We start from the raw sequence: 16,842 nt of genomic DNA on the forward strand, positions 1-16,842 counted from the left end.
TCGACCAACGCGAGCAGCAATGTCGTGATACGATAAACCGCAATCGCGATAGGCTACAATCCGACCTTTATCAAAGTCGGAAACGCGATGGTACGCATTTCTCCTCCTTACACGAGGAATCAATACAACGTTTCACCAGGCAACGCCGGTCAACTGCTGTTTGTGTATGAGAAATCGGTTGGAAACTTTCCTCACGTCAGCATTTGTAGGTGTCACCACCGGCGCCAACCTTGTGTGAATGCTCTGAAAAGCTACTCACTTGCAGATCACAGCATCTTCTTCCTGTCGGTTAAATTTCGCGTCTGTAGCACGTGATCTTCGTGGTGTAGCAATTTTAGTTGCCAATAGTGTAGACGTGTGGCCTGGGAATAGTGCACGTTCAGATAATGGTCTACCTGCCGTCGTATTGATCATCACAGCCACTCAGGGGTCTTTTGTATCAACCGATGGACGTGATGCAAGACTCTTCTCATGGTTCCCTGCGTGATCTGCCGAGCTTGGAAAAATATTGGCACAGCTGATGGTATGTGGCATACCCACCCAGTGTGCAGTGGATTGATCGCGTCCTCTTGGATACAGCACTGTTTATCGTGATGAGTGAAACTGGGGATGTCGCGCGAAGAGGTTTTCAGATAGCAAGAAATCGTGGCAGGCCACCTAAAACTAGGTTAGTAGTGACCTCAAAAAGAAGCTAGCGGCAGGGGAGTATATGAGTAAAGCGCTGCTTACCTGACGATGGCGGCGATGAGCGTGTAGACGCCCTGGGGCTGGACGGCGCCCACGTTGCGCAGCAGCAGCCCGGCGAAGAGCGAGCCCAGCAGCGGCGGCAGGCGCAGGCAGGCGACGGCGAGCGCGGCCAGCTGCGAGGCGGCCAGCAGCAGCGCGAGCGCGTACAGCGGGCCGCCAGGGGGCAGCGCCGCCGCGCCCGCCTCGGCCACCAGCAGCAGCCACGCCGCGCCCAGCAGCAGAGACAGCGACAGGCCGCGCACCAGCCGCGCGCACCACCGCTGCTCGCACAGCTTCAGCCTGCCGCATCGCCAGCTCGTCTCAGCACACAAAGTGAACCGCAGGCCTGGCTGCAGGGGGAACTAACTACGTCACGTGATTACTGTCTACTTCAAACAAGTGCACGCGAGAGACTGTGCACTTCGGATGGGCAAGAAATCACATAACTGTACAAATCACAAGTGACTGAAAAGTCACAGTTTTCCAAATAACAAGTTGTCAGTATGTAGGGCCTATCTGTTATTTTAGTCACAAGTGCACTGCACAGATACCGAGGATACGCTATTTTACTGCGTTCACACTGCCGCGGAAGTTACGTATCATTTTCGCTGTTCTAAAGAAAAGTTTAAGTCACCAGTAACAACTAAAAGTAGCACTGTAACACTCAGTGCCGTGTGTCGCCTCTCGACGAATGTCCACACTTCGTTCTACACTGATGGTAATGTGACAAAAGTCATCGGATATGTGACGGTACCTCACATAAATATTGCCATTTTTAGCGTTTGTAAATCGTAGTTTACGTATTTTATGAATATAATTAGTGTAAAAGATATAGTTAATGTTCTTGAAACAACTGATATCCAGCGATAGCATCTTTATTTAACGTCTATGAAAATAAAAAAGGGTCGAAAGAGACGCGATTGTACGGCCGAGGAGGAAGGACGTATTTTGTGGTACGACACACACTGTTTTGTTTCGCTATACGGAAGGCAGCCATTGAGCGGATACACATATTTTATGTAAGTTATTCGTATTTATTGCTAAAATAAACTTATTATTATTACAAAATGAATTTCTTTGTAATAGTTGTCACCTCAAATGCTCGCAGTGGCTAATTATTTTTAATAAGCATTTTTTCAGTAATTTGCGCTGCGAGAAGCTCATCTTCCGATGCAGCCTCTGGTCGGCCATTACGCGCCGAAATATTAATTTATTTTTCAAAGTGTTAACGGTAACTGTAAATGCGAGAGATTTCGTTATAAGAACCTTTTTACATTGCAACAGATAATTAATCTACGTTAAAGTTCATGTTTTTAAACTATACAGATTCCATGAGTTCAGTAACTTTTATCTTCGCCACTCCACGGAAACAATCGAAATTCAGTTCAATTCAGTTAACGGCAACTATATTTCAGTCATCACTTTCAAAATCTAAAGTTGGTACATGAATAACTGAAGCCCCTCAAGAACCAGTTTCATATTTACTTATGCACGTAAGTAAAAGTGATAAGAAAAGACAATATCCCTGAGAGAAAGAATCATCCTGATAAATAAAAAATAAAAAATATTATATATATATATATATACTCCTGGAAATTGAAATAAGAACACCGTGAATTCATTGTCCCAGGAAGGGGAAACTTTATTGACACATTCCTGGGGTCAGATACATCACATGATCACACTGACAGAACCACAGGCACATAGACACAGGCAACAGAGCATGCACAATGTCGGCACTAGTACAGTGTATATCCACCTTTCGCAGCAATGCAGGCTGCTATTCTCCCATGGAGACGATCGTAGAGATGCTGGATGTAGTCCTGTGGAACGGCTTGCCATGCCATTTCCACCTGGCGCCTCAGTTGGACCAGCGTTCGTGCTGGACGTGCAGACCGCGTGAGACGACGCTTCATCCAGTCCCAAACATGCTCAATGGGGGACAGATCCGGAGATCTTGCTGGCCAGGGTAGTTGACTTACACCTTCTAGAGCACGTTGGGTGGCACGGGATACATGCGGACGTGCATTGTCCTGTTGGAACAGCAAGTTCCCTTGCCGGTCTAGGAATGGTAGAACGATGGGTTCGATGACGGTTTGGATGTACCGTGCACTATTCAGTGTCCCCTCGACGATCACCAGTGGTGTACGGCCAGTGTAGGAGATCGCTCCCCACACCATGATGCCGAGTGTTGGCCCTGTGTGCCTCGGTCGTATGCAGTCCTGATTGTGGCGCTCACCTGCACGGCGCCAAACACGCATACGACCATCATTGGCACCAAGGCAGAAGTGACTCTCATCGCTGAAGACGACACGTCTCCATTCGTCCCTCCATTCACGCCTGTCGCAACACCACTGGAGGCGGGCTGCACGATGTTGGGGCGTGAGCGGAAGACGGCCTAACGGTGTGCGGGACCGTAGCTCAGCTTCATGGAGACGGTTGCGAATGGTCCTCGCCGATACCCCAGGAGCAACAGTGTCCCTAATTTGCTGGGAAGTGGCGGTGCGGTCCCCTACGGCACTGCGTAGGATCCTACGGTCTTGGCGTGCATCCGTGCGTCGCTGCGGTCCGGTCCCAGGTCGACGGGCACGTGCACCTTCCGCCGACCACTGGCGACAACATCGATGTACTGTGGAGACCTCACGCCCCACGTGTTGAGCAATTCGGCGGTACGTCCACCCGGCCTCCCGCATGCCCACTATACGCCCTCGCTCAAAGTCCGTCAACTGCACATACGGTTCACGTCCACGCTGTCGCGGCATGCTACCAGTGTTAAAGACTGCGATGGAGCTCCGTATGCCACGGCAAACTGGCTGACACTGACGGCGGCGGTGCACAAATGCTGCGCAGCTAGCGCCATTCGACGGCCAACAGGTACTATCGGTAGTGGAGCGTCCTGTGCGCCAGAGAGTATTCACTGTTGTGTTTCACCCAAAGCCGTGGATCTGACCTCCAGCCAATACGTAAGTGGCGTTCAAAAAATGGTTCAAATGGCTCTGAGCACTGTGAGACTTAACAGCGGAGGTCATCAGTCCCCTAGAACTTAGAACTACTTAAACCTAACTAACCTAAGGACATCACACACATCCATGCCCGAGGCAGGATTCGAACCTGCGACCGTAGCGGTCGCGCGGTTCCAGACTGTAGCACCTAGAACCGCTCGGCCACACCGGCCGGCTAAATGGCGTTAATTGAGTGATTTGTTTGATGTGTTTAAGTGTTGTTTTGTGCACCGTTATCACGCGGCAACCGCGCCGGACACCCAAATTTGGATTGCAGTAAGGACTGTGTATTCAGTGCCACATGAAGAATACTGGCGTGTGACGACATTAATAGGCGACCTGTGATGAGTTAACCGTTATTACCTTGTCAGACAAAGTGAGTAACTGCCTCATTCGTGCTGTTCAGACAAAAGACATAGAACATTAATAACAAAGTATGTACCGATTATTGCTACCTGACACCCTAATTATCTTTGTTGAATTTGGTAGGAAACAACTCCCGTGCAAGTATTAACCGAACTGCCTTTATCAGTTGCACACGGTCAAACTATCTGAAACTATTAAGCTATAATCCATTAGTCAATAGCGGTGTGTTTAATAGGGAGTATTTCACAGTGACATGAAGTACTTCCATCCATAAAAATTCCATCGTTGTTTGGGAACAAGTCAGTGAATGGCGGTAAATTGTCTTCAAGTTGCCGAACTTACCCACTTCCAGTCAATGATCGGCTCAAATGGACCAGAAAATCCAGTCCATTCCATATAAACACAGCCCACACGGCTATGGAGCCACCACCAGCTTACACAGTGTCTTGTTGACAATTTTGGTCCATAACTTCGTGGGGTCTGCTCCACACTAAAACGCTAACCATCAGCTCTTACAAAATGAAGTCGGAACTCATCCGACCAATACACGGTTTTCCAGTCGTCTAGGATGCAAGCAACATACTCAGAATCCAGAAGAGACGCTGCAGGCGATGTCGTGCCGTTATCAAAGGCACTCGTGTCGGCCGTCTGCTGCCATAGCCCACCATGTCGCAGCACTGCCCCAACGGATACGTGCGCCGGCCGCGGTGGTCTAGCGGTTCTGGCGCTGCAGTCCGGAACCGCGGGACTGCTACGGTCGCGGGTTCGAATCCTGCCTCGGGCATGGGTGTGTGTGCTGTCCTTAGGTTAGTTAGGTTTAAGTAGTTCTAAGTTCTAGGGGACTTATGACCTAAGATGTTGAGTCCCATAGTGCTCAGAGCCATTTGAACGGATACGTTCGTCGTACGTCCCACATTGATTCCTGCGGTTACTCACGCAGTGTTGCTTGTCTGACAACTTTACATAAACTCCGCTGCGTTGCCCGTGGTGAGAGTACTGAAATTTGGTATTCTCAGCATTCTCTTGGCACTGCGGACCTTGGAACACTGAATTCCATAACGATTTCCGAAATGGAATGTCCCATGCATCTAGCTCCAACTACCATTCCGCGTTCAAAATCTGTTAATTCCCGTCGAGCGGCCATAATGACGTCGGAAACCTTTATGACTGCATTATTAATTGTTGCTTCACAGGCGCTTTTCTGCCGCTTACTGTAACTGTTTTCAGAATGTTAGAGCTGGAGGAAAAGAAATATCAGAATTTCGCCATATGGAATATTCGAATTCACTTTAAGTCTTCACGTTCCGAGCAAAGGCAGAATATCCGTCAGAAAAGATGACAACAAGAAGTCAGGCCATGCCGGTCTTCTGGCAGATGTGCCAATGACAGTGATCTCAATAACAATATTGTACAGCAAAGATACGTTGCCAATTCAACCACTGGAGAAGCTCCAAAATTGTGAATCGCGTCTGATGAAACGCTTTCAAGGTTTCGGTCCAATTAAGACAGTAAAACGCAAATAATTGTCGAAGTTATCAATTTATAACATTTAGTTTGCACTCAGTGCATCGATGTATTACAAGTAATAACACTCTAGCCCCTAAACCTAGTTACAGAAATGAGAATAAGACTCATTGACATATAATGAGGATATTGCGGCCCTTGCCACCCACAACTTGGAGACGAAGCTATAGTCACTTCCGTGGTTACTCACAGAACACATCAGCTGGTATCCTTCCTGGCAGTATCACTGAAATTTGGCAACAGCGCAGAATATATTTGGCAGCTCTAAAAAAATGGTTCAAATGGCTCTGAGCACTATGGGACTTAACATCTGAGGGCATCAGTCCCCTAGAACTTAGAACTAATTAAACCTAACTAACCTAAGGACATCACACACATCCATGCCCGAGGCAGGATTCGAACCTGCGACCGTAGCAGTCGCGCGGCTCCGGACTGAGCGCTTAGAACCGCTAGACCACCGCGGCCGGCTTGGCAGCTCTGTGACCGAAGAGTTACCTTCTTCATGACACAGAACTATCGTGCTAAATTCACTTGATATTATCGTGCCATTTCAGTTAAATAATGTGAGTGATTTTCTCTTCAGATGTGAGATAAGGATATCACTTAATCCTTTTGAGTCAACGAAAGTCGTTCCACACGGGAAATACAACTACTCTCGCCTCTTATGTTGCCATTTATCTGCCATAGCCGCTACTGAGCCAATAAATAAGTCAAACACACCGCACCTATTCGCTATCTCCTAGGTAACGTGCTTGCCTGTCAGGTACACACTGCCTCTGTTCGCCTTTCGAGACTCGCTGAAAGCCAGATTATTAATTCTTTTGTAGCAGAGCTACAAGCAGGCAGATACAAACATAATAAGGGAATCGTAATACAAAGCACGAGCAAAATTCGTCTTGCTATTTTAAGTACCCCTTAGTGTTAGAACGAAAACCTTACGGTACTGCAAAATTCATAATGCCACTTTTGTTTTCTTCCGACATATTTTGGTTGTTGTGAATACGTAATTTCATATATGATCAGCCACATTTTCATAATACTTGCGAATGATACAGGACATGAAGTAAACACAGATATTTTCGAAGTCAAAAGTCGGTAAAATCCTATTAATTCGTGTTAAAATATGCTCAATCGTCATACAGATGCTTAATGCTTTATTAAGACAGACTGCCCTCGTGATGTTTCCGAGTAAGCTGAATTTAATTTGTATTAGTACAGTGAATATTTTAACTGCGTTTTCCATTAGTTTACTGAATGCAATAGTAAGCATCAAAGAGAAATTAATCAGCAGCAGGATTTTCATTCACGATATCTAAAACAATCTGACACTCCTAAAGTAGTTTACAAAAAACGATGTCATTAAATCAGTGTAGGCTGAAGAGCATTTTCGTCTACCAATGAATTGCCTTCACGGTTGATCGATCAAGAGCGGGAAATGCAAAATTTTACGAGTATATGATGAGAGGGACAAGTGATTGAGAGAGGACTTTCCTATCAACACAAGTGCCTGAGAGATGACTTTCCTATCAATCTCCTGGATAGTTTTGTTTCTCAAATCAACAGAGTGCCTTATCATGCAGTAGCACACGTGATGTAGTTTTGTCGGTCGATTTTCTTACACTACGACCGCAAGGTGTCTCAGTTGATGGCAACAAATTCCAGCTGTGTTGCACACACCCCTTGGGGCAGAATTCGTAGCGAAAACACACTTTTGGAGCTATCAGATATAAAATATTATGTTCACACTACTCTTTGCTCGAGTTTACGTCTTTTGGTGGGGCTCAACTTTTCGTTTCTTCTTAGGAATTTAACGATAAAGGCATCATAACTCGTCACCAGTAACAGTACTGCATAGAAATGCTGAATGAGCGGCCTGATGACGTTAAATAATAGTCACTCCGTTGATTTTTGTTGTTTCGAATTAGAGCATGCAGTACTCCTACACCAGACTTCTGAACTTTGCCTGTTGAATGCAAATGTCGCATGACGGTTAAATGGTAATCCATCACACGTATCAGTAGTCGAGACTTCCTTAATGTGGAACATCATTCATGCCAGAACGATCTTCGTTGAAACAAGAATATCTTTTCCTGGCTTATTTTTCCCGAAAGCACTCGCTCCACACACAGTTCAAATCTTTCTAGCTGCCTCCTCTGCATTCACTCCTCTGTTATACCAAAAGTAAATATTGTGTTGCAGATGTTACACCTTTTTCCACTTGCGACACAATTTTACGACGTTTAACTGTAGTTCATGAATTTCAAGTATGCAAAATCCAATGCTTAACAGCAAAATGATAACTAGAACTTCAAATTCGAAAATGACAGTTGATACATACACTGACAGCGTCGCGCCGCGTTCACATGGGCGGCGCCGGATTTCAGGCGGCGGGTGGCGTCTGGCCGGTGGCCGGTAGCCGCTGCAACGCGAGGAAACGCTCGAGCGTAAGCTGTTCTTATCGCGACGCAGCCACGAGCTGTCCTGCGGAATTGTTTCTGGAAGTACTTGTTATTGCTGGTGGGTAGAATGTGAAGTGAATTATCTTCGATGTTCAATCAGACTCATAACTTTAGACGATGGCCGAAATGTGGTAAAAAAAAAAAAAAAAAAAAAAAGTCGTTGGACGCGAACACGCGACTATAAGTTTAGAATTCGCGACGCTTACCACTAGATCACGGGCACACCCAAAATTTGCATTGGAGATGTAGAGATGATGGTATTCTATCAATCTCCACATTTTATTATGATCACCATTTTAAACAGTTTCGCACCACTGGCACGGCATGGCAGGAGCACAAAGCTCTTTGTGTTCTCCCACCACCTCTCTTTTGCTAGTCTGGCCCACTTCATTACAGGAGTGAGAAAATGCAACATTGCCAATGTTGATACGTTGGTAGCAAGTGTATGTTACGTGGCGGTGCCCTGCCTACACCCCCAACCCCTTGACTTTTCCATGCTATCACCACTCAAAATCAGAATTTCTCTTTCTCTGGTTTCCAAAATCATCCACTACATCCCTGATCAGTCTATGTAGCATAGCACTTGGCGCACAAGCTTGTGAGACAGGAAGGTGAGCGAGGTGCAGCTGGATTCCTCGTTGGATTAATGATACATCATCAAAAATGTGTGTGTATGTTTGTGTGTGTGTGTGTGTGTGTGTGTGTGTGTGTGTGTGTGTGTGTGTGTATGCGTGGGTGTGTGGGTGGGTGGATGGGTGAGTGGGTGTTTGAGTGGGTGTGGGTGAATTCCTAAGGGACCAAACTGCTGAGGTCATCGGTCCATAGACATACACACTACTTAAACTAACTTATGCTAAGAACAACACACACACACCCTGCCCGAGCGAGGACTCGAATCTCCGGCGGGAGGGGCCGAGCAATCCGTGACATGGCGCCTCAAACAGCGGAGCCACTCCGTGCGGCCATCAAAAATGCAGGAGCTTTTTTTGACAGTTTTACATATCAGTCTAATTGGTTGTTCCCAGAAACCTAAATTACGAGGGTCACATTGGCATTTTCAAACCATTAATTCTAAATACTGAAACGTTGCTTTAGTCCAAGGCTTAACAACTGGCCGGTTTTGAGCGCGAGTACTCGCGTCTGCTCAGGCACGTGCTCGCGAGCAGGTGCAAGGTCGCGGAGTAGGGTGGGAGGCGAGGGAGGGGAAATGCGCGCGCACGTTTGAATAGGGCCGCAGCGTGCCTATTGAATTCGCGCTGACTGTGTAACGTTTAAAGTACTACTATCAGCTCTAACAGTCACTTCGCTGGTTAAGAAGCATGTCAAGTCGCCGTTGTGTAACCCCAACCATGCTTTCGCAGTTCAACCCCCTTTGGGAGGAATTGTATCTGTTTACAGAAAAAGATGGTGTTGCAAAATGTTTAGTATGTCACAAAACGCTGAATTCTTTTAGAAAATTTAATTTGCAGCGACATTATATGTCGTACCACGCGAAAGACTACGGAAGTGGAAAATGTGACGGACCAGATCGTGCACAGGAAGTTATTAAACTTAAAAGAAAGCTATCCGAAGAAAATCTGGACGACGAAGAAAAATCTACTGAGGCAGCTCTCAGAGTGAGTTACAAAATTGCTTTGCTTTTAGCAAAATCCCTGCGCCCCTTCACTATGGCGATTTAATAAAAGTATGTTTGGTAGTTGCAGCGGAACATTTGAGTCCATCTCAAGTTGAACATTTTCGGATTGTGTCATGCGTCGCACACAGGACATGGCAGACGACGTCCAGAGCCAGCTTGCAAATATCTGTAAAGATTTTATGGCGTATTGTCTAGCTCTGGACGAAAGTGTTGATATCACTGGAACAGCGCAGCTTGCCATATTTATTAGAGGTGTTAATAGAGATCTTCAGGTGAGGGAGGAGCTCCTCGATGTAGTAGCCATGAAGAACACTACAACCGGAGGTGATATTTTAAGTAGTGTTGAAGAAATTGTTGAAAATATAGGATTGTCGTGGAATTCTTTAGTTTCAGTGTCTACAGACGGGGCACCAGCGATGACAGGGAAAAAGTCAGGTTTCGTTGCGCTGTTGAAGGAGAAAATGCAAAAACTGACCGTGCCGAATGAAATAAGGGGCGTTCACTTTGTGATCCACCAGGAAAACTTATGTGCAAAGAGTATCACTCTAAAAAATTTGATGTGATTTGTTGTTCGTACAACCAATTACATAAGGAAGCATGGGCTACAACACAGGCAATTTAAAAGCTTTCTTGAGCATGAAAGCCAGTATGGTAGCCTGCCTTATTACAGCGAGGTCCGCTGGCTTAGTCGTGGCGAATTATTAAATCGATTTTTTTGCCTGTTAGATGGGATAAATATGTTCATGGAAATAAATAACATGTGTGTTCCTGAACTGAAAGAGCCTTCACGGAAATGTGATCTCGCGTTCTTAGCAGATTTAACTAGCCATCTGAATGCTTTGAACATTTCACTACAAGGTAATGATCTGCTAATTACACATTTCATAGATCGAACACGAGCTTTTAAAATGAAATTGACGCTTTGGGTGAGTCAACTGGAAACAGGAAATCTAGCTCATTTTCCTAAATTATCAACCGTGCAAGATGTTCACAAAGACTGTGAATGTTATTCACATAGTTTAGTTGCCCTTAAGGAAGAATTTGATCAACGCTTTCAAGATCTGACAGCACTAGACAGTGAGTTTGATCTGTTCTCCTTTCCATATTCAGCGAATATTGAAGAGATTCGTCCTGAGCTGCAACTAGAAATTATTGACCTCCAGTGTGACAGAGAATACAGAGACAAATTTCAGAACAAGAAAAACATTTTGGAATTCTACAGACACTTCCCTCAGGATAGATTTTCTCGTTTGCACAAATTGGCGGCTACAATAATATCAATGTTCGGTTCCACGTATGTTTGTGAACAACTGTTCTCTGCAATGAAATGTAACAAATCGTGCCTGAGAAAAGCATTGTCTGATCGAAATTTAAACTGTACACTGCGCCTACAATGCACAAGAACAATTACTCCGAACATAGACGCAATTGTAAAGAGCAAAAAGTACAAGATAACCGAGAATCCCACACTTCAGTGACATCTTTTATTGTGTAACAGTTCACAAATTAATACGAATGTAGAGGCATACACTAAGCTAATAAAATTATGTGGCACGTGTACATTCTCCTTTATTTGTTTCATTTGTCGCAGTAATAATTCGTGAGTGATATCCCTACGGGTGGCCGCAGATTTACATTGACTGGCGGCAGCTGTTGTGTGCCCCACGTGACTCTCCCCACTCTCCGCTCTGGTCCGGTAGTGGGGTTAGCGTGCTCGCGCTGCTCCGTGCTCGCGCCTTGCTGCTCACAGCTTGCTTCGCGAGCACGTATGTTGTGAAGCCCTGCTTTAGTCCATGCCAAAGAGCTTCCATGGCACCGCACGAAGTTATTCTCGTGGACATAGCCGGTATCCACACACTCTTGGTGATGTGTGATGTGCAGGACAAGTTACACGGCGTATTGCTCCGCAGATTTAATTGGAAATTGTTGTTGTTGGATCCAAATGATTTCTCTGCAGTGCTGAACATATAAAATCAGTCGCCGGCCGTTGTGGCCGAGCGGTTCTAGGCGCTTCAGTCTGGAACCGCGCGACCGCTACTGTCGCAGGTTCGAATCTTCCCTCGGGCATGAATGAGCGTGATGTCCTTAGGTTAGTTAGGTTTAAGTAGTTCTAAGTACTATGGGACTGACGACCTCAGCTGTTAAGTCCCATAGTGCTCATAGCCATTTAAACCATTTGAAAAATCAGTCTACATGATGGTCACCAATGTACACTCCTGGAAATGGAAAAAAGAACACATTGACACCGGTGTGTCAGACCCACCATACTTGCTCCGGACACTGCGAGAGTGCTGTACAAGCAATGATCACACGCACGGCACAGCGGACACACCAGGAACCGCGGTGTTGGCCGTCGAATGGCGCTAGCTGCGCAGCATTTGTGCACCGCCGCCGTCAGTGTCAGCCAGTTTGCCGTGGCATACGGAGCTCCATCGCAGTCTTTAACACTGGTAGCATGCCGCGACAGCGTGGACGTGAACCGTATGTGCAGTTGACGGACTTTGAGCGAGGGCGTATAGTGGGCATGCGGGAGGCCGGGTGGACGTACCGCCGAATTGCTCAACACGTGGGGCGTGAGGTCTCCACAGTACATCGATGTTGTCGCCAGTGGTCGGCGGAAGGTGCACGTGCCCGTCGACCTGGGACCGGACCGCAGCGACGCACGGATGCACGCCAAGACCGTAGGATCCTACGCAGTGCCGTAGGGGACCGCACCGCCACTTCCCAGCAAATTAGGGACACTGTTGCTCCTGGGGTATCGGCGAGGACCATTCGCAACCGTCTCCATGAGGCTGGGCTACGGTCCCGCACACCGTTAGGCCGTCTTCCGCTCACGCCCCAACATCGTGCAGCCTGCCTCCAGTGGTGTCGCGACAGGCGTGAATGGAGGGACGAATGGAGACGTGTCGCCTTCAGCGATGAGAGTCGCTTCTGCCTTGGTGCCAATGATGGTCGTATGCGTGTTTGGCGCCGTGCAGGTGAGCGCCACAATCAGGACTGCATACGACCGAGGCACACAGGGCCAACACCCGGCATCATGGTGTGGGGAGCGATCTCCTACACTGGCCGTACACCACTGGTGATCGTCGAGGGGACACTGAATAGTGCACGGTACATCCAAACCGTCATCGAACCCATCGTTCTACCATTCCTAGACCGGCAAGGGAACTTGCTGTTCCAACAGGACAATGCAAGTCCGCATGTATCCCGTGCCACCCAACGTGCTCTAGAAGGTGTAAGTCAACTACCCTGGCCAGCAAGATCTCCGGATCTGTCCCCCATTGAGCATGTTTGGGACTGGATGAAGCGTCGTCTCACGCGGTCTGCACGTCCAGCACGAACGCTGGTCCAACTGAGGCGCCAGGTGGAAATGGCATGGCAAGCCGTCCCACAGGACTACATCCAGCATCTCTACGATCGTCTCCATGGGAGAATAGCAGCCTGCATTGCTGCGAAAGGTGGATATACACTGTACTAGTGCCGACATTGTGCATGCTCTGTTGCCTGTGTCTATGTGCCTGTGGTTCTGTCAGTGTGATCATGTGATGTATCTGACCCCAGGAATGTGTCAATAAAGTTTCCCCTTCCTGGGACAATGAATTCACGGTGTTCTTATTTCAATTTCCAGGAGTGTAGCATCCTTGGCTGGCGCCTTACGATCCAGCCACAGGCAATACAGTAGGGTGCTGTGGATTGCCGCAATGGCAAGGCGCCTGTAACAGAACCACAGCTCATTCAGCTTGCGGCAGTCGTTGCAGTATCCGGGGACACCACATGTGCCGTATACAGCGCTAATGTTGCCAGCACTGGCTCACCCCACTAGACACGTGATAGTAGCACAACTCCCCAGTCTTCCTCCACCGGACGGCCTTAGAGTACGCCGCCCAGAAGCTCAACAGTCAGTGCGTATTGCCGTGTTGGCTTAAGCGTCTCGACCTCAACATTCGACGTCGTAAGTTCGGCGAGAGTATTTGTCATAGTGCAGTATACACCATACAGAACTTCAGACACAGTTAGTGCTGGATATATGGAATTTGCCTACGGCAGTGTTTTCTTACTGTTATAGACTGTACTCGAGTTGTATCTTCAAGAGCAGTTATAGTGTTAGTCTAATTTCTCATCAGGTCAGAATAAACTTTCAGTTGCATTCATTCTGAAACTGTTTCAGTTGCTACCGACAGCCAAACGTTATCGTGTACTCCCTATGTCAGTAATAAAGTTCTGTTGTTCTTGGCTACCTGGGAACACGTCTCTTTTCGTAGCGTGCATCACACACTACAGGATACTAAAACCATGACGCACTTTGAGCAATGAGACGAGGTTAAATTTCTCATTACTCCAAAGTCTGTAATTAATTTCCTGTGGCAATCCAAGTACCATCAGAAAAATTCCGAGGTCCAACAACCGAAATGTAAAATGCACACCGCTGACGGCTCATAAAAATGGCTCTGAGCACTATGGGACTTAACATCTGTGGTCATCAGTCCCCTAGAACTTAGAACTACTTAAACCTAACAAACCTAAGGACATCACACACATCCATGCCCGAGGCAGGATTCGAAACTGCGACCGTAGCAGTCGCGCGGTTCCGGACTGAGCGCCTAGAACCGCGAGACCACCGCGGCCGGCACGGCTCATACGCTGCGTAAAACTGTACACTAACAACTTCCGCTGATAATCTCCACAGCATCAGAACATGTATATTTAAAGTCAATACAGAAAGAGTCACCCAAAAACACTACGCTCAAATTTCAGCAGAGACGAATATCGTTTATTGCCGTAAATGAGAACCTCACCAAATCCGTTTTGTTCACTACTCACCATTTTCCAGCTAGCTACTTGGCTCCACAACATAGTTTGAGGTTTTTGACTATTGAGTGTGTGCACACTCGCTAAATGGCATCACTCGCCTAGAAGACTGGAATGGCTCAATGCGATATCAAATCCACGCCCGCTTATGGGACCGCACTTTTGGTATCTCTCAATTTTTATTACTTTAAGAAATTAGCTGGCTGATCACGATAGGAACACGCCCCCTCCCTTCTTCTGATGCGCCCTACGAAAGCACCCCCTCCGTCTCAGCGGGAACGTGATTTCTACACCCCATGAAGGCTGCTGACGAACTCCTTGATCCCGCAAACTCCAGACCGCTCCATGAAATTATTTTACATTAAGGCTTTCCATTCAGTCCGAATCAGGAAGAGATTGTACGCATTTTCATTGGCCATATCCTGCTGTCATCAACAAACCTTCTGAGAGGTGCGGTTTCCTGACAATATTTTCAGAAACTTTTTCTGTAATGAAAATCACACCGCTACATCTTTCGGCTAATGGTACAGTAACATCTTGAGATGTTCAAGAAAGAACAGGCAGTCTCGGTTGCAAAATGGAAATGCTTTTTCATTTATATAATTTGTGACGCGTTTCACTCTCATAAGAGCATCATCAGACATCGAGTAAAAACACTCGAGTCCCGCAATCACCAAAAATGGAACGTCATCCAAGAAAATATACAGGGCGCATCCATCGGGTAAAAACACTCGAGGACCACTGGCAAGAGTGCGAGTAAACACAGGCGATGTGTCCTGTATATTTTATTGGATGACGTGTCATTATTGGTGAAAGCAGGACTTTCTGTACACTTGCCAGTGATCCACAAGTGTTTTTACTCGATGTCTAATGATGCTCCTGTGAGAGAGACACGTCACAAATTAAATAAATGAAAAACCATTTCCATTTTGCAACCGAGACTGCCTACTCTTTCTTTTCCGTAATGGGTGTCGGCCCCGACCGCAACCTATTTAGGAGAATTAAGGAAAACAGACCTTAAAATAAGCCTAATCGGCTCCGACCGCAACCCATTTGGGAGTATTAGGAAAAGATCGGCCTATCGTCCTCAGGATGAACAAAAACCTCCTTCCCCCTGGAGCTGGACACTAACCGAGGCGACTGCAGTTGCGAAGATATTAGCACCCGTGGGCGACGGGGAAATAGCATATTACAATACAAGTCCAGCGTTTTGATTATCTCAGATTTATTACGATGTATAAGAGGCGATCTAAAAGTTGCCGTTCGAAGATCACACTAACCCCTTGCCTACTAGTAGATGCATATGTACCCGCATCGGTGTCACGCTGGGCTGTACATACACTACAGAAACGCACTCAAACGGAAACTTTTTGATCGCCCGAAACAGTTCATCTCCCTTCGGAAGTACTTCATACTGTGTTGTGCCACAGCAAACACAAAGCTGAGGCACTCAACTAAGCGTCTCTGACATAGTTCGTCTGGCCACACCGAACATCAGACGATAAATGATGCAAGCTGCAACCTATAAACTAAACCGAGCGAGGTGGGGCAGTCGTTAGCACACTGGATTCGCATTCGGGAGGACGACGGTTCAAACCCGCGTCCGGCCATCCTGATTTAGATTTTCCGTGATTTCCCGAAATCGCTTCAGGCTAATGCCGGGATGGTTCCTTCGACAGAACACGACCGACTTCCTTTCGCATACTTCCCTAATACGATGGGACCGATGACCTCGCTGTTTGGTCCCCTCGCACATATCAAGCATCCAATCAACCAACTACGCAGAAGAAGAAAAAACGTGCTAAAATAGTAACGCTATATTATCAAAAATTATGAAATGACGATGCACAGACCTAACAAGCGGACCACGCCTATTCGTCATCATCGATTTCGTCCAAATTTATGGCATACGCAGCGCTTGGAAAGGAATTAAAATCATAGAAGTAGGAGTTCCAGATGGCGAATCGTTTAGAAAATACAGCGTAGTTAACAGGCAGCTATTGACGCATTGACGCAGCTGAAAGGACACACAACGGTAATTCGAGAGCTGTTGGGTCGAATCACTGTGCGGAAGCTTTAATTTTCAGTTTTTAAGTTATACTGCAAAAAACTGAAATAACGCTCAATACGTTGTATTTATTACCCTTTTCATAAAAAGGTGTGAAAAGGAAAACGGAAGTAAAATTTGGGATGTAAATAACTTTTCAGTAAGGGTCATAAGGTATACATAAGAACTTCGTGTATGAAGTTAGATTAAAAAAAAAAAAGATAAGCACTAAGTCTCTCGTCATCTTGTGTACATATAAAGGCTGCAATTCTG

The 16,842-nt window shown here is 46.6% G+C and overlaps 1 protein-coding gene across 1 annotated transcript in view; it reads right to left on the reverse strand.

The window, feature by feature from the left end:
• The window catches only part of LOC126156694 (putative SLC9B1-like protein SLC9B1P1), a 110,055-nt gene that overhangs the window by 57,797 nt on the left and 35,416 nt on the right, over positions 1-16,842 (reverse strand). The window contains exon 4 of the mRNA XM_049916327.1: positions 730-1,026. Coding sequence (XP_049772284.1) covers positions 730-1,026 — 297 coding nt within the window. The remainder of the gene's footprint in view (positions 1-729; positions 1,027-16,842) is intronic.

The sequence above is a fragment of the Schistocerca cancellata genome, chromosome 2 (genome assembly GCF_023864275.1).
Source record: "Schistocerca cancellata isolate TAMUIC-IGC-003103 chromosome 2, iqSchCanc2.1, whole genome shotgun sequence".
Taxonomy (NCBI): Eukaryota; Metazoa; Arthropoda; class Insecta; order Orthoptera; family Acrididae; genus Schistocerca; species Schistocerca cancellata.